At 37.6% G+C, this 27683-nt stretch overlaps 1 protein-coding gene across 5 annotated transcripts; it reads right to left on the bottom strand.

The window, feature by feature from the left end:
• Positions 1-894: 894 nt before the first annotated feature.
• On the bottom strand, positions 895-27604 carry CWC22 (CWC22 spliceosome associated protein homolog). Of its 5 annotated transcripts, none has more exons than XM_050339960.1 (20): positions 27561-27604; positions 26949-27061; positions 24139-24206; positions 23401-23520; positions 23035-23292; positions 22452-22580; positions 20801-20969; positions 20408-20461; positions 19391-19526; positions 19099-19305; positions 18916-18978; positions 18461-18556; positions 17411-17492; positions 16101-16161; positions 7996-8073; positions 6721-6873; positions 5700-5827; positions 4652-4753; positions 4340-4536; positions 895-1712 (listed from the first exon to the last, which is right to left on the bottom strand). In XM_050339960.1, the coding sequence occupies exons 2-20, from the start codon at positions 26973-26975 to the stop codon at positions 1024-1026; spliced, it is 2817 nt and encodes a 938-aa protein (XP_050195917.1). In that variant the 5' UTR covers positions 26976-27061; positions 27561-27604; the 3' UTR covers positions 895-1023. The 5 variants fall into 5 exon arrangements, with proteins under 5 accessions (XP_050195917.1, XP_050195921.1, XP_050195922.1 ...); XM_050339964.1 differs by having other exon boundaries at positions 23035-23289; XM_050339965.1 differs by having other exon boundaries at positions 23035-23289; positions 23401-23517.
• Between the last annotated feature and the right edge of the window lie 79 nt (positions 27605-27683).

The raw sequence follows: 27683 nt of genomic DNA, 5'->3' as shown, positions 1-27683 counted from the left end.
TGTTTGAAAATTTTTATACAGTTTTCTCATGTAACATTCACACTGTAATCTGAAATTTGTTGTTTATCACCTTGCTCTCAGCATCTGGCTTTGAATTAACAGCAAAGTTAAAAAACAATGTTGTTTTGGACTGTAAACTTACAATCACAAATACTTGAAACTAAGTGACAAACCACCCATTTTGCTGATATCTTAATGGTTTTATTCACAAAATAAAGAGCTTTGTCTTTCCCAAGGAAGAACTTAACAGAAAATCATACAGTTATAAAAAAGTGGTACAGAAAACTTGGAAAAGTCTGGTAAAATTTACAAATGCAAACTATCACTCTGTACAAAATCTTTTCTTAAAGAAAGTTCAGTAATAGATTTTAAAATACAGTCTTAAGAGCTCAGAAATGCACATTTCTTTCAAACCGTGTTTGGGCTTCATTTTCGTCTATGTGGGGAATTCTCCCTTTGTCTGTCCTCATTCTTTCTGGATTCCCTCTCCTCGTTCCTCCTGGATTCCCTCTCCTCGTTTCTCCTGGCCTCCCTCTCCTCGTTCCTCCTGGGCTCCCTCTCCTCGTTCCTTCTGGATTCCCTCTCTTCATTCCCCCTGGGCTCCCTTTCCTCGTTCCTTCTGGATTCCCTCTCGGCCTCCTGGTTCCCCGTCGTCTCTGGATTCCCTCTCCTCGTTCCTCCTGGGCTCCCTCTCGTCGTTCCTTCTGGATTCCCTCTCCTCGTTCCTCCTGGGTTCCCTCTCCTCGTTCCTTCTGGATTCCCTCTCGTCGTTCCTTCTGGATTCCCTCTCCTCGTTCCTCTGGGGCTCCCTCTCTTCGTTCCTTCTGGGGCTCCCTCTCCTCGTTCCTCCTGGGCTCTCCTCTCCTCTGATTCCTTCTGCTCGATTCTCCTGGCTCCCTCTCCTCATTCCTTCTGGATTCCCTCTCCTCGTTTCTCCTGGGCTCCCTCTCCTCATTCCTTCTGGATTCCCTCTCCTCATTTCTCCTGGGCTCCCTCTCCTCATTCCTTCTGGATTCCCTCTCCTCATTTACTCCTGGGCTCCCTCTCCTCGTTCCTTTTGGATTCCCTCTCCTCGTTCCTTCTGGGCTCCCTCCCCTCATTTCTCCGGGGCTCCCTTTCCTCATTCCTCCTGGATTCCCTCTCCTCATTCTCCCTGGGCTCCCTATCCTCATTCTCCCTGGACTCCCTGTACTGGTCAGAGTAGCGGCTGTATTTCTCCCGGTGTTTCTCCGAACCATTTCTGTACCAGTCCTCTTGTTGCTCCTCCCTCGGACTGGAATGGTCACGTTCTCTCTCTCTGGATTTTGATCTTTCTCTTTTTCTGCTGCGATGTCCATGATCTTTGCTCCAGTGTCTGTAATTTTCATCATCAGACAAAGAAGATCTTCTGTCTGCTTTCTTAACTTTTGAATTACTGTGTTTATTTTCTAGATCCTTAGTTCTGTCATGGTTCTTATCTTTTCCACTATGGTAACCATCTCTGCCATTGGACTCATCTCTGTGATGATATTTAGACACATCATCTCTGTGTGATTCTCTTAAATGTCGGTGATTTCTTTCTGATTTGCTCTCAGTATCAGTTCTTTCCTCTTGACGCCTCCTTCCCATTTTCTTTTCAATGGATTTCCTTTTCCTTTCTTGCTTTTTCCTGGAAACTTTACTGGATTCTCTATTTTTCTTCTGCATTCTCCTTCTTCTGGTTTTAGAAACATCTGAAATTATAACAAATTATGGGACTAAGATTGCATTTTGATTTAATATGTTTAACTTATTAAAGTACAGAAAAATTTGTAGAGAGTTGTTTTTTTGTGTGCATGTATAAGGACAAAAGTTCCAAAATAATGAACTTCGATTTTTATTCCCTTAGCTATCTGCAAGTGATGCCTGTCTTTTAAAAACCTCCCCCTGTCATCATCCTCTTGTTGACTTGATACAAAACAACCAGGCATAGGCTGTAAAGTCACACATCAAAGCATTCTCACAAATAATGGTTTTTTTTAGGAAGATGACCTTCCCAGACTATCCAGTCTCAAAATCATTTACTTTTCCTGGAAAAGCTTCTCAGTCAATGGAGATTAAAAACAGCAGATGGGTAAAAATCTCCAACATTATTCTATGAGGAAATAGAGGGATGACGAAATGGCTTGAGATAATGGTACTGCAGCAATATAACAATGGACCTCAGACTCAGTTTTTCAGGATGAGCAGTGACAGCTTTGTCAACAAGATTAAAACTAACTTCTGTATTTCTAAATACATAGTAATGCTCATCTCAGTGGAAGAGGCCTTACCTTTCCTGTTTGCTCTCTATAAGGGACCTCCAGATTCCACTTGACAGTATTTATCACTAACTGCCATTTAGAGCAAGCATTAATTCACCTTATTGTATGAACTATAGTATCACATCAGCTTTTGAAAATATCACAGCCATAAACTGACTAGTACATGTAACATCTGAACTCTCCAGCAGTTTTCTAGTTTCATGTCTGAACTGAGGCTTTCTGACATTCTGATAAAATGCAATGATGGATCAATTCAGATACATTGTAATGCATTAAGTTTTTTAAACAGTGTTTTCCATACTATTTTACATCCACCAGAATGCAGAAGATGACCCTAGAAAGTAAACAGAAAAGAACCAGCTGCTTTGATAACAGATAGATTCCATCCTCTGCTGGACTTGTTTTGGTTAGAAGTACCTCCTCAGAGTAGTGCTGAGCTGAGCTAGCTGATGAAGTCCCAAACATTAACTGGCAGTAAGACAGTAATCTCTAATTTAGCTGTATGCTCAATTTCTCAGTTTCTAATTAGTATATTTTCTATTTTCCTCTTATACACTGCACTGTTAAAATACTGAAATACTGCACCACATTCCTCTGAAAAATGTCTTTTAACTCTTCCAAGTTATTTTATAGATTTAAGAAGCTGCAAACACAGGAAGACTTGGAGTTATAACCAGTAATGTGCCTCAGCTAAGTTTACCATTAGAGTACAGTTATTTCCAATTAGTGTTTCAATCACTGTATTAAAGTACACAAGAACCTGAGAAAGAAAAGTGAAACCAGGATGCAAAGGTATCAAGTTTCAAATTTTAATGAATGTGTTCCTGAATGGAGAAAAGGCAAGCAGTAAAAGGGATGGTCCTAAACTTGGAAAAGTAAGTGTTCACACTGTCAGACTGCAGACTCGGTTGGTTTGTCACTAAGGACGTCCCCCTCTGGTTCCTATCAAGCAGCTCAGCAGAGCTGCAGCTGCCCACACAGGAGCCATCTGGCTCTGTGCTGAACCAGTGCCTCCTCTGACCCTGCTGGACTGTGCCCTCCTCTAGTGCTGTCGTCATTAATGCGATTAGTGTGATGACACACAACCCAGACTCCTGTGCACTAAGATTGTGACGGAGAACTGAAGTGCATTTCCAAAGCATGAGCAGTTCACACTGTTTTTATGTTATAAATCAACACTTTCATTTCAAAGGCACATAATAAATCAAATTAACTTCGAATCAGCAAACCTCAGTACTGCAGGAAGTCATGCTGTGCCATCACCTGCTCTTGTGTATATACTGGGGGAGACTGCACACACTAACTCATACTGGCATGTACTTTAAAGACTAAGCAATGTTTATGACAATTCATACCAGATAAAGGTTCTACATCAGCAGGATGGTATAAGATGCTAAGCACTAATTATAATGGGTAAAAATACTAAGTTGTCAGCAAAAGCTAATTCTTCCTTGGAGATTTCTCTACAGACAAGAACCTTCAGAGTATTACCACACAAACTCTTCCTGAAGAAGAGGAATTAGAAATGGAGGCTCAGATGAAGAATAATATTTAAATACATTGCTAGAACTGAAGAGAGTAATTTCTGACTCACAAAGACGCACATATTTACTGGGAAGGACACAAGTAGTATCAAGCTCACTCAGTCAAGCCAAGCAAAACAGAGTTGTGGACATTAATCTCTACAGTTCACCAGTTAACATCTCACAGAGATATTAATAGGGAATAACTGTAATTCCTCCATCCTCCAATAAACTGAGATCATAATAGTATTCAACAGGTATCAACTGTGTAAAAAAAGTAATCAACAAAACAATGTTTCTCAGACATTTACGTCTCTAAAAGAGAGACTCTATCTCAGTTTTTCTAAATTCAAAAATAAATTTCCATGAGCAATATTTAATATTTTAAAGCTAAGTTAAAAATTAATTGAGAAATTAACACTGTTTATAGCCAGATTTTCCTCAAAACAAGTATATATAGAAACAGAAATAAACAGATGTAAATAAATGGAAGTAAAAGAGAAGTAAATAGCTATACAGCTAGTGTTTAAATACCTGAGTCACTGCTGCTGTCACTGCTAGATGAGGAGTCACTGCTGCTGGATGACTCTGAGCTAGTACTGCTGCTATCAGAATCAGAATCCGAGGAAGAATCTGTCTCTGAAGATGAAGAGGAATCCGATGACTCAACATTTTGCTTCTGTGTCATAATCAACTTTGGTGCATTTTTAAGATGCTCCCGTAATTCATCCCTAAGTAGCAAAAAAAAAAAAAAAAAAAAATTGTTTTTCAATTTTTTTTTTTTGTTCACAGGGGGTTGGGGGAAGATGAAGAAAGTGAATCTCAAATCAGACAAGTGCTGCTCACGTTAGTCCTCCAAGGCCAATGGAGGTGAAGAAATTGATGGCAAAGCGAGTGTTTCTTGGGTTATCCCGAGGCATTAATCCCTCAAAGAACGGCTGCAGTGTCCTGATGGAAACAAACATCTAAATTAAACACCATGCCAGCTCAGCACTCACTGACATCAAGAAACTGAAAAAAAGAAATTGTATAGGTCTCTAAAGGAGAGCAGGTTTTCTGTTCATGCATTTTTCAACACTTTCATTGTTTGCATCTATGATGCATCTAATCAAACGCTATTTAAAAACTTGCTCTTTTATGAAAAGCAAACTTCTTCACCCACAGAATTGCTACATACTGACAGATCATGTGAAGCCCTTAAGAGACTTGTAAAATTGCAGTAGCCTGTGACAGCACAGGATAATGTGCACTGACGGAGAAGGTCAAAGGCATAGGTACATATGTTGAAACCCTGTTATACGGGGCCTTAAGTATTGTTTCAAATTTATGTTTACAAGAGCTAAATCATCTACCAAATTCTTCATCATACATAGAAGAAATGCCAACTTAGAGAAAATAGCTCAAGTAATTAAAAGTAACATTGCCAGAATGCAATGCATTAAATCCCATACAGAGTTAAAAGAAAATGTTATTTACACTACACTTAAAGATAAGCAACTGATTCTAGGAAACCTGTTACTAATAAATGCAGTTTTTTCTAATTTTTGTCAGAAAAAGAAGCCATAGTAACATTTAACATGCAGCTATATAGCTGACAGTATATAAAAATAGACTCACACTTGGAAAATTCTTATAAAAAGCTGAATATTATGGGGGAGGGGAGAGGGGGAAGAGATACCTTGCAAACAGTCATGCAGATACTTGAACCCAAAATGATGGCAATACACTGAACTTAATATGACTCTTTGCAACGACTAAATCTACAAATGAACTTACTCTTGAAGCACTGCAGCTACAGAACTTAGTTCAACTTGAACACAGAGTTCTTATCTGCACTTTTTCAGATAAAGGAACTCATTAAATTTAGAGTTTTGAAAATAAAATTTCTACTTACTCATCTTTTAATCTTGCATTTAAATTAGGAAGTCCCATATATTCACTGAGTTCCTGAAAGAATATTTTGACAAAAATTCTACTGGAGGACGTGGTAGTTTCTTCACTCAGTATTATACATTCAAGGACCTGAAAACATTCAGAATAACATAAACCTTTAAGTTTAAACATACGTTCTTTTATTTATCTTAAAAATTTTGTTAGAAATAACCAGTAAAGACTGACTTCTATTTCTTTTTTTTTTTCAAAAGACCATGATTCCTAGTCGAGACTTTCTCAAAAATTCTTTTCTAGCACCTGGGAGTAGCTTCTGATTATATTTATGTTAATAACTCTTCAAGGATTTGTTTTATCTACAAAAGCTCCATAAGAGAAAATCAGGTGTGTGAACTTCTGGGAAGTTAGAGATTTGGGACTTAAGTACAGAGGTAAAATATTTGGACTGACTTATGTGTGCCTGAAGAATGACAATTAGACTAGGCTATGAAACAATAAATTACTTGAAAAGCAAAGTAACCTTATATTTACTTCTTCATTTTTTAATATTGTTATATCTCATGTTATGATTTTAATGTTACTATATCTCAGAATGCAAGATTGTTTTATTTATTTGGTGCTTAAATCATCAAATGGCAGTACTTTTTAAATGTCTTAAAATTCTACACAACTTTTAATTTATTTTATCAGAAGATTAAAAGTTCAAAATTCTTTTCTAAAAGATGTACATTTTAATCAACCAATTCCAGCTGAGTTCCATAAAGTGACATAAAGCTTAAATCAACTACTGAAAAACGGGGAGGAAGATCGATGATGTACAACACGCAAAAGAGGAGATGGAGCCAAGCAGAATTGTTCAACAGTGTCTGAGAAGATACTTAACATAATCCAGTTTGCTACAAGAACAAGTAGCTCCAAATTGCAGAACAAATACTAGAACTAATACATTACATATTATTGTGGAGTACTGGAGATTAACTACTGAAAAAGAAATCTATGACAATAGCTCTTTGTTTTGAACTTACACTCCAGGGAATTGAATCAGTGTATAGTAGATGAGCAAACATCTTGGCAACATTTCTCAGTTTGTTCGTTTCCAAACGATGAATGGTATCATACTGTTCTTTGAAAATAGCTTCGAAGGATTCCATGTATTCTTTTTTTAACATGCAGAAACGCTGAGACAGAATTGTACAATTTAAACAACAGATTAAACAAAATACTAAATATGCAAATAATCTACATGTAAGTGACCTAATGGTGTATTTACTGCAAGATTTCCTTTTTAAATAACCCTTGGAGGAAGAGAAAAAACATTCAAATGGATATATTTTATTGCTTTGAGCAGTTGTCAGAACAAGAAACTCATCTACACTGCAAAGTAGTAATTATCAATTTTGAACTACAGCAAATTATCCAGCAATTTGTTTTACTTCTATATATCCAGTATTTTCACCGGATATAACCCCACTTTTCTCATGACATTATTGAATGACTATTTCAATTTAGAGAAGCAGTGGGAAACACAGAGGTTAAGACATTTTGGATCTAAACATTCCAAAGTATATGGAAATAAAAATTTATATTCATCTGAACATGCAAATTCGTATGGTTAGTGCTTTGTAACTGACTGTCAGCAGATGGATTTCTTCAAGTATTGGATGACATATAGAGATGAAAAAATCCACTTGCTTTCAGCATAAGCTGCCCCCTTGAGAATACAAGTGTTTCACCTTAACTCTTCAGATCTGTCAATATTATTGATAAGGAAAACCTAAGAAAGAAATCACTGCAACTAAATTAGCAGGCAGTTACACAAAAACAGAGAGTTAGGTGATTATTGAAAAGCAAACAAAACACTCACAGGCCCGGGAGAGTAAGTATTCAATCTTGTGCTCTAAATTAGTCCTACTAAGCACTTCTGAAAGAAGTGGTAAATAACAGGAGTCTCCAAAATTAATATTCAGCACTGTAAAAAGGCTCATAATACTTTTGTCTTTTTAGTACCATTTCTTTGCCACTGATTTATTGTTCTACCACAATGAGAAGAAAAAGTAAGGCAAAATAAGCAACATTATAAAGGGAAAATGAGTTCTCTCATCCTGCATTCACTATGGTCATTAAAATCAAAATGTTAATTCAATGCACTAATACAATTAACTAACATAAGCATTTTCAGAATGATAAGAAAACCTTTTAGTTTTATTTATCCGTTAAAACTTAAGTTTGACACACAAAAAGTAGAGTAAACCAATGAAATTTTCTATCATAAAGTGTGAAAATCTGAAAACAGAACTCACCCCAGCCAGTAACCCGAAGAATTTCTCGTATGTTCTTTGCTGAGCACAGCAGTCAAGTATCATATTGCAGAGTTCTTTCTGGGTTATGGAAAAAACCAATATTTCTTTAGGTAAATTCACAGCAGCAGCAAAAACCCCATCACTAAGAACCAAATAACTGAAGAAAGCCTTACATGGGTATGAGCTTTGAAATGAGCATTTACATAAAACTTCATTGGTGACACCAATAGTTTTTGAATTCCTCTGGGATGTGAATATGAACTTTTGCCCTTCAAATTTCCTCTAACACACTGTTTATCTAATTAAAAAAAAAAGTCAGAATTCATTTACAAAATGACTTTACTACAGTGAAAAAAGGAGATATTAGATAAAAGGTAAGGTTTTGAGGGTTTTTTTGGTGGTTTTGTTTTTGTTTGTGTATTGCTTGGTTTTTTGGAGTTTTGGGGTTTTCGGTTTGTTTTAAATAGCACCAATTCCTGCATTTATAGGAAATGAAAACTCTTCACGACTTTCAAATATCAAAATGGCTTAGAGACAAGCTATTTGAAAACGCCATGTGCATGGTTAGCAATGTATTTCGAAAATCAGAAATATCTGTAGTTTTTGGTACATATTAATACCTTTAACTATGCAGCTATAGTTTTCCTGACAAGCTTCTGCAAGAAGAAGGCTGCATTACAGTGCAATTGCTTCAGTCCTGAGGGTGATGTTCAGAAAGACTAAACCTTGGGAGGCCAACATGCCTAGACTTAGTCTATAACAAAGGGAATGAGAGGAACTTTTCTAAAGCAACAGTTTTAGGCTCATATTCAGAATCACCCTTTAGAAAAGCATCTCTCCTTGCCTAGGAAGAAGCAGAGGAAGCCTAACTAGATTAGTCTCCCAAAACTTCTGTGCATCCCCCATCAGGGACAGCCTGCCTTTCACTTTCCTGTCTCCAAGGTGAACACAGATGTAAGCAACAGAAGATGCCCTCCTTCCCTTACACCAACTGTCTGGAACAGTTAGTTCAGTCTTTCTTGAATACAGTCTGACTGTCTCCCTTTCTCCTTGTCTCCCAAGAACCGGAGGGAAACACCCAGATGGATTGTGCTCTGTACCCTCACCTCTAGGACCAGCACCCTCCACTGGCCGAGAGCAGTGAGCCAGGCAAGTAAGCCTACACAAGTTTAAAACCAAACTTATTCTTTAACCTACTACATAAGTTACAGATTGTAATACAGCTAGGAATTGGTTAAGGGCATATTTTGAAACATTAATTAAGAAAAGTGAAAGCAGTATTTTTATATAATTAACAGCCATGAAATACACAATGCTTGAACTGCACTGCAGTTTTTCCCCATTCCCTTTTTCTTTTTTTATGTTTTCTCATTAAGACCAATTCCATAGCATAATCCAATTTATGACACTTCCAAATATGTTTCTGGCTGTCAGTCATGTATCTTTCATTATTAATTTCTCTTTAAACTAATATTAACATTCCCATAAAAAAGGACGATTTCAAGCATTTTGTTCTCAACAATTTACTGTAGCATATACTAGATTTCATATTCTCCCACCTGTGCCAGTCTCCCAAGCATATATTCAGAAGTAACATTTTTGCCCATCATAAAAACTCAAAAAACAAGGCCAACCATGCTGAACAAGAAAAAAAAAATACCCCCTCAAATAACAAGGCAGTAATGTACCAAATAAACTTAGAGATGTGTTTACAGGCATTCCTTTTAACACTGTCACACTCTGTTAGTGTGATGTATTAAAATGCATATTAACTTTTTATATCATCCCATTTTATGGGATTGTTGCAGTTAATCAGTTTTTAAACAATAAAAAGGGTACAGTGCTGATGTCACTGTTAATAACATCAGGAAGACTTGAAAAACAAATTACTTTTCTTCCTCATCTTAAATGCAATTATAATGCTGGTATCCCCTGTGGTTTACAGTAATTAAATATTTTAACATTTTAATTAAATATTACAAAGATTTCTAGGAGGGTATCTTGAATAGCCACATGCATGAAAATAGATTTTCCCGTAAAGACATTCTTGCTAGTGTTATCTAAACAACTCGAGGCTAAGTCTAGAGTAACTGTCTTCCAGATTTAAAATTAACAAACTTTACAATTATTTAATTATTTTTTGAGAGATGCAACAATTTCAGACAGCAATTCCAGCTTAATTTCCAGCTTCAAAGGTTAGTTAACTCATTTCTGTACTCCCAATGATGTTTATGGCAGGAAGAGCCTGTGTTATTTAGCCCATCACTTGTTTTGAAGAATGGAATGAATTTGTTCCCCTGTTTTACAGGCAATTCATATATTGTGGTGTTCAACAATTTTCATTCAATGCTCAACAAGTGACTTCAGCTTAGTTAAGAAAATATGTACAGCTATCCGACCATGAAACAAACCACTTCAAAAATATGTGACATCTCATCCAGATGGTGACTGATCTTTTATGAAGATCTTAAATTTATTATTAGATCATGGATAACAACAGCACTTCCTGAAACTACTAAGACAGAAGATAAAGAGAAAAGCTCCCTCTAAATTCACTGCACTTCTCACACTTCTGCTTGAACGTTTCCAACTAGCTCTTACCCAAACACAGCAATGGTTTAGATGAACCATGCTTCCACCTAACATGGCAAGTATCATCACACATTTGAAGATGCTAAAGGGTAAGCCAGGAAAAGACAGAAAAATTGGACTTGTTCTTTTTCCCAGTTTTACCATTTTAAAAACAAGCACACCCTGCCCAGTCTATATGCTCTCAGCCTCATTTTTTTGCAATTTCTTTAAGATTTGCGTTCAGTTAAGACTGGAATTTTGGAGCTGCCCCACAGGCTGAGGAGACCTCCTCCATGAGGAGTCTCTACTCCCCTCCCTATCTGGCAGGGATGCCATTTGCAGCTCCCCTCCCTTGCCAGCCCCACAGCTCTGTTCCATCCGTTGCAAACACGAACAGAAGCCACCACGAGACATCCCCATCCAGTAAGCTAATGAGGCTTCCCAAAGTAGAGAACTTGGTTTCTAGGAGTTTCTTCGCAGAACTAAAGGAATTGATTTGCTGGGAGCAAACCTAGTGAAGGACAGGTTCATTTAAATCAATGTGAAATTGGAATTATGTGAAATAAGTGCCTTGCATTTTATAGATTTGCACTGCTTTTACAGATGCAAAATTTTTCCTTTTTTCTCTTTCATTTCACTGAAGTGTATTTTACTTCCTCTGACTACCCTAAAGCTTTGCTTACTGCTGTATATTTTAATATGTGTAACAATCACACAAGCCTATTTTTCCAGCATGTCTGCTCTTTTTCTTCCTTATTTGTCAAATTACCACATGGAACCAAGGCTGGCAAAGCTATGGAAGGCGTTTCAGTAGCAGGTGGCCTCTTGGCAAACTACATACAGTGCTTTTGGCAGCTACTACACTGTCTCCAGGTTGGTCCCATGGTCAGCTAATGGTCTTCCTCAATTTTTGTCCCCTTATTTACCATTTTTTACCCCAACTTGTTCTATGTTTAGAGCAACATATGCTTAAAGCTGAATATGGGAAACAAAAATCTCGCATAAATCAGACTTAACATTTCACACAGGAATCATTAACTGGATATAAGGACAGATATATTTTTAATTCTTGCTGCTATAAGTCTGCAACACACAAACACACACAAAAGAGTCTGGTGAAATAGCACATAAAAGCTCCACAAGTATTTCTTTCTTTCCACCTGAAGGCTACACATGCAAAACATTATTTTAAGCAATTCCACTGAGGTAATCTGAGCAATTCCATCTCCTTAGGTTAAATGCATATATACATACATGCTTGGAAGATCAAAGTCTAGTCAGAATTCTAGCTAATACCTGCTATCAGTAATACACAAATACAGCCTAACTCTGTATGGATTCTATACCTTGATTTTGTAAACATGAACATATACCACAACATGGCATGTACATGCTTTTTTTTTGATTGGTAAATTATGAAAATTTAGACTGATTCCACATCTTAGGCCCATGAAAAGTCCTGCTTCAGAAGACAGGAAACCTACCTGAGGATGAGCACCTTGTACAGACAATAGCAACTCTGTGAACTAATCATGGTGCAGATGCCAAACCTATCAGTTGCAATACCCTCCGATTAGAAAGGAAAGCAATGAATCTAAGAAATCATCCATTTGACCTGAACAGAATTATCAGCTTTAGACCATCCCGCTCTACACCAGTTTCCTGAACTACATTTTCACTGAATGTCAAGTCAACATAAGGACTTCTGTGATCTTCAAGACTCGATGCATAAGTAAAGCAAGAGACACTGACACTCCCACCCCTCAAACCAGGGTTACTTTGAGCAAGTGACACCATCCTGCAAAAATGAAGATGTGTCAGATGCACGTATAATTCTTTCAAGAAGGCTGTGCCTACAATAACTTTTCTCATTTCAAGGAAAAAGAAAAATAAAATATTCCATGACCCATTACTTTTGTCTAGGATACCCACACTGGGGGACAGATACAGAAGAGGCTCTAACTTGAGCGAAGTTTCAAGCACTGCTGTATACAAATTTAGTTCTAATCACAACCAAAAAATGGAAGAAATGCCTAAAAGCCAAACCCTTTTAAGCACACTTTTAAAAAGCAAGAACAGTGTGTGGTTGGTTTAATTTTTTGGTTGTCCTCACCACTCTTGAGGGAGACTGGGCAACAAGTCATGACATTTCCATCTTCAAAAAAAAAAAAAAGAAAGAAAAAAGGAAAGAAACCCTATATTCCTAATGTATGTTTTCTTAAAGAAGGATCAATTCTACATCTAAGCAGTTGTCACTCCTGCATACTCTTTTATTACTGTGAGGAAACGGAACTCTTTGGGGTTTTTTTAACTAAAAATGACAGAAACTGAAAAGTACTCCCTCCAAGACCAGAGGAAACAAAAATCTGTTCAAGGTAAACATAATGTAAAAAGCCTATTTCTGACATTTCAGTAGGGCTTGTTTGTTTGCTTTCCTCATAGTTCAAAAGCCAGAAGAACTGGTAATACTATACTCCAACTACAGTTTCAATTTATTTAAATTTTCTTCTTTAGTAACCCATGGGATTAATGTAGCTTTAACAGAGATAATAGTACTTTTTAAAAAAAGAGAAATTGTGTTCTCTGCCAAGACTGAGCATATGTCCAAAAAAGCAACTTCAAGGCTTGTTTAGAACAGCTTCTCCCAGGTTGTAGTACAGACTACAACAAAGCTTTTCAACTTTTGATCTGCAGCTTTCAGTTGGGTCTAAGTAACATGAGTAAAAGCAAGCCCACTCCTGGAAAATTTATGTAGAAAAGAAAGAATTTCAACTCTTTAAATGTTTTTCCTCCTTAAAAAATATAATTAGAGGACTGTTGACATCGCCCTCAGCAGCTGGTACTAAACTGCAATGCCAAAAAGCAGTATTATGTTGTTCTAGTCTGTAGATTATCCATTTGAACCTTAATCCTCTTTGTGCAAGTCAGAGCTGTGCGACAGATCCATTACTGGTATTAAACATACAAACACTTGTGTTGCACAGCAGTTAATGAAGCTTTCTGTAAAACAGACCATAAAAGAAAAAGGTGTTTTATGGCTAAAAAACTAATAGTAAAGAATCATAGAATCACTAAGGTTGGAAAATACCTCTAAGATCATCAAGTCCAACCATTAACCCAGTACCATCGTGTTCTCCACTAGATCATACCCTCAAGTGCCACATAGACCCATCTTTTGAACACTTCCAGGGATGGTAATTCTACCACTTCCCTGGGTAGTCTGTTTCAATAACTGACCAACCTTTTACTGCAGAAATTGTTCCTACCATCTAAGTTAAACCTCCTCTGGTGGAACTTGAGGCCATTTCTTCTGGTCCTGTCCCACCTCACTACAACCTCCTTTTGGGTACTTGTATGGAGTGATAAGGTCCCCTTTGTTTAGTCTTCTCCAGACTAAACAACTCCAGCTCCCTCAGCCACACACAGCACTAAAGGTGTGAGCTCAGCAGTGCCAAGTACAGGGGGACAATCACTTCCCTGGCCCTGCTGGCCCCTCTGTTGCTGATACAGGCCAGGATGCCATTGGCCTTGGCCACCTGGGCACATGCTGCTCCCATCCAGCCAGCTGTTGACCAGCACTGCCAAGTCCTTCCCCAGGCAGCTTTCCAGCCACTCTTCCCCAGCCTGTTGCGCTGCCTGGGGCTGTTGAGGCCCAAGTACAGGACTTGTCACTTTGACTTATTGAACCTCACACTGCTGGCCCTGGCCCATCCATCCATCATGTCCAGATCCCTCTGCCTTCCTGCCCTCCTGCAGATCAACACTCCTGCCCAATTTGGGGTCATCTGCAAACTTACTAGTGGTTTATTTTCATAATGAAGGTAGGGGGAATTGGTTCAATAAAGGCTTCAATCTGAAGATACTAGCTTGAAAGAATAAAAGATGATTTTCCTAGTTTAAAAACTGGCAGTTAATTAAACAAATTTCCTCCTAAGTGCATTCAGTTTTTTTTTAATCCACATAGACAGACTTGTGCCTCATAAATCCTTGAATAATTTCATTGCCTATAACTGCTTATTCTTTCTGTTCTCTCAACGATCAGGAAGCATCTTCTTTGTCTCTTTTTGCCCCCATAAAGGAGCTTAGTTCTATACAATGAGCAAGTCAAAGCTCTCACATCTTTGGTTAAATGAGGTGAAGAGTAATTACGATTATTAGAGAAAAAAAGAAATCAGTACAAAGAAGAGGCCTCATGTGATAAGAAGATGCAGTTTTGCAACATTTTTGAACCTTGAATTGCAGTAATTCCTAAAACTAGTACTGAATAGTAGGGTGATACTACTTGTTGGGGTTTTCTTCCTTCCCCTACAAAATTTACTTTTTCTGAGCAGATTTGCCCACAGAAGTTAGGAGTTGACAGAGACTGCCATGATATGAAATACCAGTTTTCTGAGCAGTTATCAAACAAGCAGGTAGTGTTATGCACTATGACTGTTGTATGATGTAGTACATATATTCTAGAATGTCAGCTCTATTCTTCAGAGCTGAATTGATTTGCTGGAAACTTTTTTTCTCTTTAGAATTCTTCAGGTTATGCTTCACTGAGAATTACAAACTTGTGCATGCTTAGGATTGCATTTCATGCATAGAATTAGAGAACTAGATAAAAAAGATACCCCACCTCAGTTCTTAGTTTACTTCCATGTAAATTGCTTAATAACAAAACAGAACAAGAATTGAAAAACTGATGGGCAAAACCAGTTCTCAAAGAGCACCTAACCATAGCCCAGATCTCCCCTCACTAGTTAGTGTTATACTAATAAGGTTACTTACTACATACATTGTTTCAAATAAAAAAGTGATAATTAAAGCCACAAGGAAATTAACAACTCTCCAGTGCAACTCCCATGATGATAGCTTACAGCTGGTTGAAAAGCTGTTTAAAAAATTAGATGGGTATTTACATTCTACCAGTGTCAAATATAAGTACCAGATGAAGAATGATTTCTTTTACTTGAAAACATACCAACTGTATTGATCTTACAGAATCTGAAAACAAAACAGCTTGTATTTGATAATCTACAAGACTACAGCAATTATACTCAAAACTGCTTTAATTCAATACACTGTTTATTCAATGAAGACTGTGAAAGCAACAAAACACAACACTTTTAGCACTATGCTAAATTTCAAACCCCACTGATAAAGTCTACAGCTGTCTGCAAATATCTTCAACCCCACCTTCTTTCAGAGACAGAACTCCGAGAGTGACTGCCATGCTGCAGTACTCCTGTCACAGGATAAAAGTTTCAACAGTTTCAACAACAGACCTTTTCAAACAGGCTACAAGCAAACATTTGAGTTGCCTGACAGAAAAGAGCAAATGCATAAGACAAATTGCTTATGAAATATGTGTCAGTCTATTTGCTCTAAAGGGCATGAAATTCATTTTGAGAAACAGCTGTAAGGAATCACCCATTCCTCTGGTTGCTACACAGACCAGGTCCCAGAACATGAGCAAGGATTTTAGATACTACCATTGTACTATTTCTTAATAATGTTAATAACACAAAAGAGTAAGAAGCAAGGCTTACAGTCTGACTTTCAGGAAAGTCCATCTTCAGCAGTTTGTGAGCACATTCTTCAAAGTCTAAGCTGAATAGAAAAAATACTTCTCATTATCTGTGCAATATATGCCATGCTAAAAACATTTCAGAATTATATTAAGATTGATTGTTGGTGCTGAAACTTCAACTGTTTGGAAATAAATTATCTCAGTTGTTTAACTTGATGGGGTTTTTTTGTTGTTGGGGGGGGTAAATATTGCATGCATTTGTATCTGAAAATTAATCCAAACTGATTACATTTGTGAACCATCTGAGAACAAGATGACTCAAGTCATTATTATTACATCATCTTACAAAACTACATAAAACATAAAAAAGTAGGAGCTCATTTTGCACATCCTGAAACACTCTGAAATGCAAGCACTGCACATAAGATCCAAAGGCAGTATATACATCACACTCTCCTCTTTACACTGCTGTTCTGAAAGCCTTTAGCTACCCACAGTACCTCCTCCCACCCAAGTAAAAGATGAACAAACTTCAGTATGGCAAGAAACTATTTAACAGCAACTTTGAGAAACATACGAGCCTTCCATACCTCTCAGTATGGTATTAATTCATACATCTAATGATCAACACAACTACGTTACCACACTCCTCATGCAGGTTCAGACCTGCAGAGTATTATGAGCCATGCCTACTTTTAATGACAGTGGCAATTCCGTGGCATGCAACAGATCAATCTCCCTCTCATCCCGGTGAGACAGGAGCTGTAATACCATGTTTTGATCGTTTGTGCCACGTACTGCAAGGGGATTTCATTCTCAAGACAACTTCAAATAGAGTACACTTCAGGGTTGGTATCTGTATACTTGTTTTCCGAGCAATGCAGATGTTAACAGGCCTAAGGAGAATCGCACTGCAGAACTCCTCTCAGAAGTGGAGAAAATCTACTGCATTTCTAAGTATGTCTATATTGTGTAATTTTTTTCATAAATTCTTAAAATGCTGTATAATCTAAAGATCACTGACTTTCATTCACTGAGAAAATTCTGATTACAGCAATAGTCATAGAAACATCCCAGTTCACTACTCAAAACATTTTGATACAAACAAGATTTATCTTAGAGAGAATTTGAGTATCCATTTGTCAAAACAGTCTGCTTTACACAGTCAGGTCAGGCTCCATAACGAACAGTTCCCTACTTTGTTGTTTTGTTTTGTTTGTTTTTTTCCCTAAATTTCGTATTAAGAAAGACCTTTAAAAGAAAGAGAACTCCAGTTCACCCATTTCAAAAGAACTCCACTTACAGGTATACAAATCATATTTTATTTACCTTGACTGAATAGCAAGATAAATTGTACGACGGAAGGAGACCAGGTTAATTTCTGTTTTGTCATGAACAGTAACTTTCTGGCCTGGAAAATAAAAACATGGTTTTATAAAGAGTAAAACACTAAGGAAGATACACGTAGCAATCTCTTAGCAGAGCTCTATTTATTATTTACTGCATCTGTAGCGCCCTATTTTTCTAGAAATATTTAGGACTGTTTATCATGTTTATGTATTTTTTTAATCTTTATTTTTACAAATAAGGAAAAAATAAAAATTGTTATTTGCTTCCTCTAACAGGAAAATATTTAGATATCGTTTTAACACGAAAATTCTTCTTTTAAAGACTTCAGGTGACTTAGCCACTGCAACCTCTGGGTTTAACATTTCTTGTCTACATTATTAGCAACTTGTTTTCTGCACAATTTATCTATACAATGCTTTATGTGGCACCCCTGATTTTAACAGGTAATTCTTAGTTTCTATTATGTGTAGAATCTATGTTACATCATTCTGCAAAGTTCTGTTTTGTCCTGAAGTAAGTGTAGAAAAATCTGTTCTGAACCAAACCATTCTGTGAACACTCATTTATAAGGTATTCACTATTCCTTCAGTCTTTTGAAGTTTGAAGCATAAATGATGAAAAGTTATGTGAATGATCATACTCTTCATCAGCCTGCAAGCTCTGCTCTTCTGTGAAATACCCCAGCAAGCCATTTAGGAAATCCATTACTGGTATTCCACAAGAACAATACTTGACTGCCTTTTCAATTACTCATGCAGTCTGCACAAACATTGTTTGCAAGGCTTTTCTCACAGAAAACTGATACTGTCAAGAATAACTGGGCAAAGTTGTTTTTCTGTTTTTGTCTGTGTTGAATGTTTTCTTTAAGACAATGACTTTTATACTATTTGCTAGTAAACACTTAGATCTGAGAATAAGATGAAAACATCCCTTAATTTGAACATCTTAGTTTTGCAAAACATCTAAGAAGGTAAGCTTTCCCATTTTATCTACAATTAACCACTAGTAAGGTGCCAGTTATACACTTACCATCTTCATCCTCTTCTTCATCTTCTTCTTCATCTTCCTCGCTACTTCCAGCTTCTTGATCTCCTTCAGATTCACTGTCACCTTCATCAAGAATTTCTGAAAGAGGAGTATCACAGATTATTAAGGAATATAAATCACAATATTTTCATTACAAAAAACCCCTGATCCAACATCTAAAGAGTGAAAGGATATCTCAGGTGGAGAATGTGGTAGAAGCAAAAAAACAGATATGTCATAATTAAAGGAAAACACCGTTGGAGAAATAACACTGAATAGCAGGAACACAATGATGAACTGAATGACAGTGCTTAGGACAGAAATACCCCCACTGTTAAATAATAAGGCTGGCAACAACAGCTGGATAAGGAAATGCCATAGATAAGTTACACGAACATCAAGTACATTAAGTACACGAACATCACATATAAAATGTGTGAGCACACGAATACCCCTACCTTTCTTCAGTGTTTTGTATTTCTCCTCATTTTCCATAAAGTTCGGATCCATCTTGAAAACATCTTTAGAACAAAAGAGAATCTTTATTTAAAATACAAGTTGAAGAAAACAACGAATATTTAATCTTGATTTTGTTTTCTCAGGAAATGCAGTCACAGAATTATCTTTCATTTCTAACTTACTAAGAACATCCTCTGGGTTGTAGTCATCTTCTAATGGCAACATATGAGTAAACTGATCCTCCTCTTCGACTAGGTCTAATCCCTCTGGAATAATTGGATGATCCTTGAAGCCATCCTTCCGTACAGCAAACATGACTTCTATCATATACTGAACACGCATATCAATTTTAGATTCATGCAGAATGTGTCGAAGACGGTCAAAGATCGCTTTGGAAAAGAAAGAAATGTAAATATGAAAAAGATCTACTAAATACAAATGACAAAAAGGCATGTTTTGGCTAACTATACTTACCATTAATACCTCTAGGAGAAACTTCTGTTAATTTGAGCCCACTTTCTTTAATAAATCCGATTGCTACTTCAATACTGTCATCAGTAGGCCTTTCAAGGAGCAAAGTGAGCATTTCCAAACATAAAACCTCATGAGCCTACAAAAGAAATATCAGCAAATAATTAGAATGCACAATGTTACACTATCATCACAGTGATTTACTGGACAGATCTGTACAGACTTTGAGGATACCACAACAAACTAATCACACACACAAGGCAACAGTAGTGGGACAAAGCTGCTTAAAAGGGTTTTACCATCTCTATTTACACCAACTTCATAGTAAATGTGACTCTGCTACTGAACAAGCAAGCATGAAAACCACTTTGCCATTAAGAAAAAAATAGAATGCCTTTCCAGGAAGCAAATAAACCAGCACTTGCATTACAGAAACTAGTTCCAAGTGCATTTTGTCTATAAATAAATCAATTCTTCCAGGATTATGCATATAAGCAAATGGCACATCTCGGATTAGCTTCCTCTTTACCAAAATGCTGTACATTCCCAAAGCATTCCTGAAACACTGCTTCTTACCATTATTTAAACTGGAGTATCCTGATTTATCACACATAAGTTGGGGCTAAAGGTGCATAGAGCTGGACACAAATTTGGTTTTGATGTAACCAAGTTCAGTTCCGCTTACACAAATGTTGCAAGAAAACTCTCTTTAAGATCTGTGGGACAGAGCCTCAGATGATCCTTGCTTTGCATCAAGACTTGTCTGAACAGTAGCCCACGCATGCATATGAAACCTGGGGAAGCTCTGGAGCATAAGTGTAATGATGAGTGATGATAACTGCACAAACAATGACCAATATCTTTTCTAAAGAGGTTCTAACAACTTAAGGTAGGCACCACACTCAGGTTTTCAGGAACACTTAGAGCAGGGATTGCATGTTCACTTAGGGTACTGCTGCCTTAAAATTAAAATTAGCCATATATATGGTTTGGATTGAATAGAAATATAAAGTAACATACCACATTCTGATTCATCAAATGTGCGACAAATTTAGAAGATGTTAGACAGAGTTGCTGCAAAAGAAAAAAACCAGGAAATTTTAACTATGGAAAAAAAATTTGTAGCTCAAACATACTATAGATTTGTGCATTTCACAATAAAATTAAGTCAGGAGTTGTTTGCAATTGGAACTGTAGACTTTTAAAAAGAAAAAAACCCCAAAACTATCACAGTATCAACCCAGAATAGGTTGTCAAACTTTCAAGATACTCTAATACTACTAAATGTACTAAAGACCAATCTCAACTGGTCTTAGTTGTGTCCTTTCAAGTATGTAATTTGACCACACTTGATACACAGTTACACAGCAGGATTACAAGTTTCAGCATGTTGCTTCTTCACATTTTACATACCTTGTCATTTCTGCGATATCCTTTGCGAAAATTTAGTATCAATCTCTTGAGAATCAATTCACCAATATTTGGAAACTTTGAATTGATAATTGCCACAAGAGCTGCATAAACATGAGTAAAAATCGGAGAGGCACTCTGAGCTTGCAAAATGGATCTAGACAGCAATCCCCTGTAAAAATAGATAGGTTTTAAGATTTTTCTGGTAATAAGACGTAGCATTTTTATTCAGTACTTATCACATAAAATAGTATCGTGCATTTGGAATAATTGGAAGATACCAGATGGTCATTTTAAAAATGTTGGTTATCATGCCACTAATTGAGTTTGGCAAAACATGTTGTCCAGATCTGCCTGAACTCAGAAATTCTTACAATGGTACCTCATCTTTCATTAAATATTGTTCATTTAGAAATACAGCTGAAAAAGCTAAGCATGCAAATAGCCATCTTGTATCCTGCAATTATCCCTTTTTTAGCCCCAACTTAGGCTGATTATAAAACACTACTATTTAGAGCCTAAATGAATGTAAACACAGGGCTCATGAGAATAGTTGTTTTATTATACTAATAATCCTTCTTACATTTATTCCTACTTACTTTGGAATTGGCAAATGGAATAGAACTCATTTCGTACTAGTACATAGAAACAGAATATTTCCACCTTGAAACTATTAGTTACTTCTTTCTTACAAACTGAAACTGGTCTGTTTCAGTTCTTATTTATCCTCTGCTTAAAAACATTAGAAAATTACTTGACAGCTAGGTGAAACTTCATGTCATTACTTGCAGATGCACCTTAGTGCAAATCTGGAAGTTGGACTTCAGTGTAAGAAGGAAGGAAGTGGAGCCATTTCCCATCTACATTACTTTGACGTTTATAAATCAGACACAAAACCTTCCACAGACAAGTATATTCTACAGACATTCAGTAAGCTCATTTCCAAATTAAAATTCTATTGCTTGTGTGAAAATTATGTTTCGGAGACATGAAATGTGGGAAAGTAAAAAGCAGTCCGACAAATCCCTGAGACTTCATTAATACTTTTAACAGGAATGACATTCAGAAACTACTTGCTCAGTCTCTAGATTTTACTTAACTCGCAGGTTGGTAGTTTGGTTTTGTTTGTTTAAATGGTAGCCAACCTAAGAAACCCATGCTCTTTAAGACTTGCAGATTTAACCCCCAGTGACACGAAAATTAATGCAAGGAAAGTCACCACACAATACTTGCACAATCACCATGACCTAGTACTGAGCTCAAATAGCAAAATAAAAATAACAACAATAAACAACAAGGTAGGTAACTGTAGTAAAACTTGTATTGCCAAATACTGATTACAAATATTATTTGTCCCAGAGAAAAAACATCCAGCACTACAAAAATAAACAGCCAGTGACAACTGTAAATTACAAGTCAAATAAAACACATAGGGAAAAACCTCTAAGAAAAAGTTGCACTGTTTTATTCCACCAAGCATTCAATCCCTTTCCCAAGTAAGGCACTATTCTGCATAAGACAATATAGCCCAAGGTTAATTTTAAAATCTGACCAGAACCCATACACTACACATAGCAGACATCGTGCTGCACATGTGAACAGTACACATAGTAACAGAAAAGCAAAAGAATTATTTTCAAATACTAAGACTTACCTTCCCCTAACAATATTTTCCTGAAGCAGCTCATGAATGATGTTTTCTATATTAGAAACGTTCACTTTATTGACAAGACCATTGATCGACTTCTTCAAGGCTTCCCAACTCATCCTCTGATATGCCAAGCTATTACAAAGGCATCACAAATTATTAATGCATAAATTTTAAGTAGCTCTGAGTAACTTATATATACATATAAAACTTACACTCACATTGTCATTTCAGGTAAGAAAATATTCACTGCATAAACGTGAAGACTAGTTCACAACTATACATTTAACTACTAGAAAATCACTGATACACCAAAATGTAATTGTGTGCAGATAAGGTATAATCCAGTATGTTCAGCTTTCTATGCTGTTTCAAAAAATCCCTAGCTACATTCTGTATCCCACTTTGCTATTCACATTTTGCAGTAGAAGCAAGTACAATTTTAATCTGATTCTCTTGTATCTCTTCTGATAAAAATATACCTTCAAAACAATGATCACATCCCTCTAAATGGATCCCATTTTGCCAACATTCTCTAAAACCTTTAAAAGTTTTGCTTTCACAAAAAAAAATGTCACTTTCAACTCACCTATTTTTATCAGTGATTTGCTCTTGCATCATCCTGAGCTTGGCAGGTGGAATATATGCACCACCTGTGCGAGTAAGGATTGGATCCACTTCTTCTTTTTTCTTCTTTGAAGGGGCCTCATCATGAGCCAGTGAGCTCTGAACTGTCGACCTCTCTGGACTCCTCCGATCAGGTGATGAATATCTTCTCTGCTTCCTCCGATCATATTCTCTCTCCTCCCATCTGTCATAGTGTCTATCTCTCCCCCTTTCCATTCTTCTAAAAAGAAACAAAACACCCACCAAACACCCAAGGGTTTGTGAAAAGTTTTCACATCTTATTCTTTAAAATTAGTATTTTATTACCGATTAAGAAAGGGCTTGATACCTTCCATCTGAAGTTCTGTCATCATAGTATTCCCTTCTGGAATATTCCTGATCATATCTGCTGTCATCAGAGTATCTTCTCTTTCTGGAAGACGGAGATCCATCATGCTCCATATCCCTGCTTGCAACCCAAACCACAAAATTTCTTAGTAAAAGGCTGAGAAAAGCAATAATATTGATATAACATCTACTTACATGCACAACTGTTCTAATTCTACAACTTGAGTTTCAATAAGCATTAATTCAAATAAAAGAATCTACTTTTATAATACTTTCTTGGCAGGAAAAAATTAGCAAAAATCAAGGTTCTGTAAAAGGAAGCTCCTCCTAGAATTTAAAATTAAATGCTAAATATTAATAACATTAAATAGCAAAGGTAAATTCAGCTCCATGCATTCACCTATTTTTGCTTGTGCAGCACAAAATCTTGCCCTAAAATGGCAATTGTGGCATCAGCAATATGTGAGTTCAAGTAAAAAGGCAGCATCTAATTTCCATTTTCAGGTCACATGACAATTCAGCTAAATGCTAATGATTTTTTAAAGATTAAGTTCTAGTAATAAATCCATTTAATTACTGTTATATTGACATGCAAATATTTTATTAAACCTATACTTACTTTTCACTGCTCAGTTACAGTAAAATAAAAAAAGAAATATAACCTGATGATTTTTTTAAGTTCTCTAAATCAGTATTTGAGGTCTTTATACAGAACTGAAAAGCATAAAACTCAGCATACCTGTCCTCTGGAGACAAACTTTCTTGTCGGGAACTGTAGTTTTCCTTCCTTTCATGGTTGGAACCATGCTTTAAGAAAACAAAGAAAAAATTAATCAAGCCCCAGCATGACTGTGAGCACACACCTTCAGAACAAAGCATACCACGTCTTCAGTTCTCTACTCCTTTACAAGAAGGGCCATCAAATAAAGCTAATGGCAGTCAGTTATGACAAGAGGAGCTGGTTCTATTAGTAACACGTAATTAAGAACTGGACTCTCTGCTAGAGGATGCTGCAGATGCCAAATGCTTACATGGTTCAAGACACTGGACAAACACTGGAAAAATCCAGGAGTTACCAAAAAAATTTATCTGGCACAGGAAGCTGCAAACACGTAGAGAGTGAGAGTGTATGTGGGCAAGTGCTTTTATAGTTGCCCTGTTCCTAAATTTTTCAAGGCATCTGCTGTCGATTACTGCTGGAGGCTAGAGTATGGACCACTTCCCTGCTTCCTCCTTCCAAATGCTATTTTCCTTTCTTGCATCACATGCAACACCATTAACAAAATTCCACCACTTCCTGTTTGAAGAGTGTGTTTCCTCTCTCCTCAAAACCCCCTTTATTGAGTAATTTCTCCCTATCTTCTCGCTTTTTACTAACCATGATTTATTTTCTCATGAGTCATTCCTAGCTTCATAACATATAAACACCAAAGTAACACTGTTCTATCTGGCAGATTTGCAGGATTGTTTGTCATACACACCTAAACAGTTCACACCAAATTTCATGGGCTGAACATGACATATGGAAGTATGGAGTCATACCCAGAAATCAGAGCATGACAGCATCTACAACATACACAGAAAGACATTTCTCAAGATGTTTTAAAACTACTTTGGTAGAGTTAAGAAGCAGCTTTTGTAATCTCGGTACTTTTATTCCAAAAGTCCTCTCTTCACTCAGAACATTATTTATCATTTTTCAAAACCCTAATCTCATGTTGCCACAGAGTGATTAACTGTGAAATAGGTAACACCTCACCTGATGCAGAAACTCAACACTAAGACTTGCTTGTGCCCCTTGACTGAACTTCCTGCAGGAATTCTCTCCTCCTTTGTTCAAGTGGCACCCTCTCCACCAACATGCTGGCAACACTAGTTTTTGACCCACCAGAGAACCAGTTAAAACTGCTGGTTACTAGAATACAATGACACCTCCTCCATAAACCAGGTGGTGGAGGTCACCCCAGACCAGGGTGGACTGTCATACCAATGATCTCCAAAATTTAACTGGGGAGTGTGTGTATATATACAAATAAACAATTGCATTTTTGAGGTCACTGTAACATATCAGAATATTTCCTTTCTGAGGGTACATTTCTAACGCTGTATTAAAATTATACCCAGTATTATCTTGCCTGCATCAAGACAATGATACAAACTCAATGCATTGTGTTATTTATTGGGAGCAGGCATCCCTATAAAAGTAAGTCCATCTGACAATTTAATTTTAGGGCAACCTAACCTTTGATGGCAAAGGTAGTACAAGAAATTCACATATTTTTTACCAGGTTTCTTTCCCCTTTCAATACTCATTTATGGGTTTATACCATAGAGCAGATGACTGAATTCAAAGTTAAAAAAACCGCTTAAACTGGGTTTTTTTCCCTGCCCAATAATGTACTGCAACTCTATATCTTAAGCTTCCAAGAAAGTGGTAATAAAAATCTTCAAAAACCCAAAACATTTACTGTATTTAAATCCTATTTAGCAGATGGAAAAGAAGCACTGGGTCTTTTTAGGATGATCCATTCTCATCCATACATCCATACATCATCTGTCTTTGCCCAAGCAGAATCAAAACCACAAGTGTTCACAGAAATAAAGCAATATAATGTCTGTCTCCGTATTTGGCCTTATCACATCTCCTTGCCAAAGCAGCTCTTTGCAAAAGAACTTGTTCCCCTCAGCTCTTCATGACCAGCCTTTCTGCCAAAAATTAGCCTTCTTCCTTGTCCATTTTGATCAAAACTGAAAGTGTTTGAACAGTCCAAAACTCTTGCTAACTGGCTTATTTTAACAGATGAGGAAGCACTATCACAACCACCAAATTGGGAAAATAGCAGAAGCATTCCTAGTAAAAGTTGCTTCAGTCAGAAAAGTTGGATCCAAAAGGAAGCCTGTGCAAGGTCAAACTTTAGAAACACAGGCAGAGAAATACCACAGATTTGAGGCAGTGTATCAGAACAGCCTTGCTCTGCTAACCTGTCCCAAATGTAGTGTACTATACAAACATAACATTTCTAAATGATAATCTTAAAAAATTAACTTTAAAATAAATTTTTTCTTCTTGCATTCCTGAAAAAATCATTCCTATCCATTCAGAAATGGACCATATAGCTTTTAAAATGAAAAGCTTCAGCATTCACAAGATGACATAAAGTTGCCAAATTAACTGCTCCTTACTGTCGCTTTATCTTTTCTTTCTAAGATCATTGTTAATCTTTTTCCATTCCTCCACATGCCTACATTCTCTGTTGAGCCATCATCATTTAGTCACTTTTGACCAATTACTTTTTCATTATATCCCAATAATATTCAGGACTTTCAGTGTTAGGACAACAGGTGCTAGAAACAGCTGTAATTTACTGACTCTTACAGTAGTTGTTACAACTTACTCGTAGCATTTCTCTCGTAAACAGCTACTGTCAATTACAGCCATTGCTTGATTTGCATTCAGGAAGTTTAATGTAACATAACATCAACTACAGACCTAATTACCAGTAACATGGGAATAATCAAACCCTACAGTTCAGGTTGAAGAACACTTACATTTACTTGTGTCACCCTGCTCTTCATCTTGACTTCCTGCTTTTTTATGAAGTTCTGAAGGTGCAGCAACGAGACAACCCAAGCTGGAATTCAGCATATGAAGAACATTTCCCCTATAACACATATGAGACAATCAAAAACCTTTCGACTGCACACGGTGCCGGAATCTGCACTTTTTATTTTGTTCTTTATGGCCATGCTTATACAGCTCCTTAAAACAAAACAAGCAGACCCCCGACCCCAGCCTGCTCCGTTTTCTGGCGGTCCCACAGGCCCTGGGGCAGGAGAGCGGCTGCGGAGCAGCACTGGGAGCTCACGGCCACAGCCGGGCCCGCGACCCACCGGCCAGGCCCTGCCACCGACCCCGCCGCCCGGCTCCCGGCCCCGGTACCCCCGCCCCGCCCGCGGCCTTCGCCCGCCGCGGAGCGCCCGCACGGCGAGGGAGGCCGCGACCACCCGAACCGCGGCGCACCTGGCCGGGCGGCGCCCGGGGGCTCCCCCTAGTCCCACGGGAAGGCGGTGAGGGCCGACCCGCGCACAGCCGCTGCTCCCGCACAGCCCGCACACCGCAGCCCCCGCAGCCCCCGCACGGCCCGGGCCCCGCTCCCGCACCTCCGGCTCCGCACGGCCACCAACCGCGTCACTTCCGGCAGCGCGCGCTGAGCGCGCGGGCCCGGCCGGTGGCCCCGCCCCGCCCCCGCGCGCACGCGACCAGCCCCGCCCACCTCCGTCGCC

The sequence above is a fragment of the Myiozetetes cayanensis genome, unplaced genomic scaffold (assembly GCF_022539395.1).
Source record: "Myiozetetes cayanensis isolate MyiCay16 unplaced genomic scaffold, myiCay2020 scf9, whole genome shotgun sequence".
In the NCBI taxonomy this organism is placed as follows: domain Eukaryota; kingdom Metazoa; phylum Chordata; class Aves; order Passeriformes; family Tyrannidae; genus Myiozetetes; species Myiozetetes cayanensis.
Note: the sequence above shows the minus strand (reverse complement) of the source record. Positions and strands in the feature narration are given on the sequence as shown.

Excerpts from the sequence above, each read along its gene's own strand:
- CWC22 (XM_050339960.1), bottom strand. The coding sequence starts at position 26,975 with ATGAAGAGCAGGGTGACACAAGTAAAT. Across the intron at positions 16,162-17,410 it reads TATCTTGCTATTCAGTCAAG|CTTAGACTTTGAAGAATGTG; the intron begins GTAAATAAAATA and ends TTTTCTATTCAG. Across the intron at positions 1,713-4,339 it reads TGACAGCAGCAGTGACTCAG|ATGTTTCTAAAACCAGAAGA; the intron begins GTATTTAAACAC and ends TTATAATTTCAG.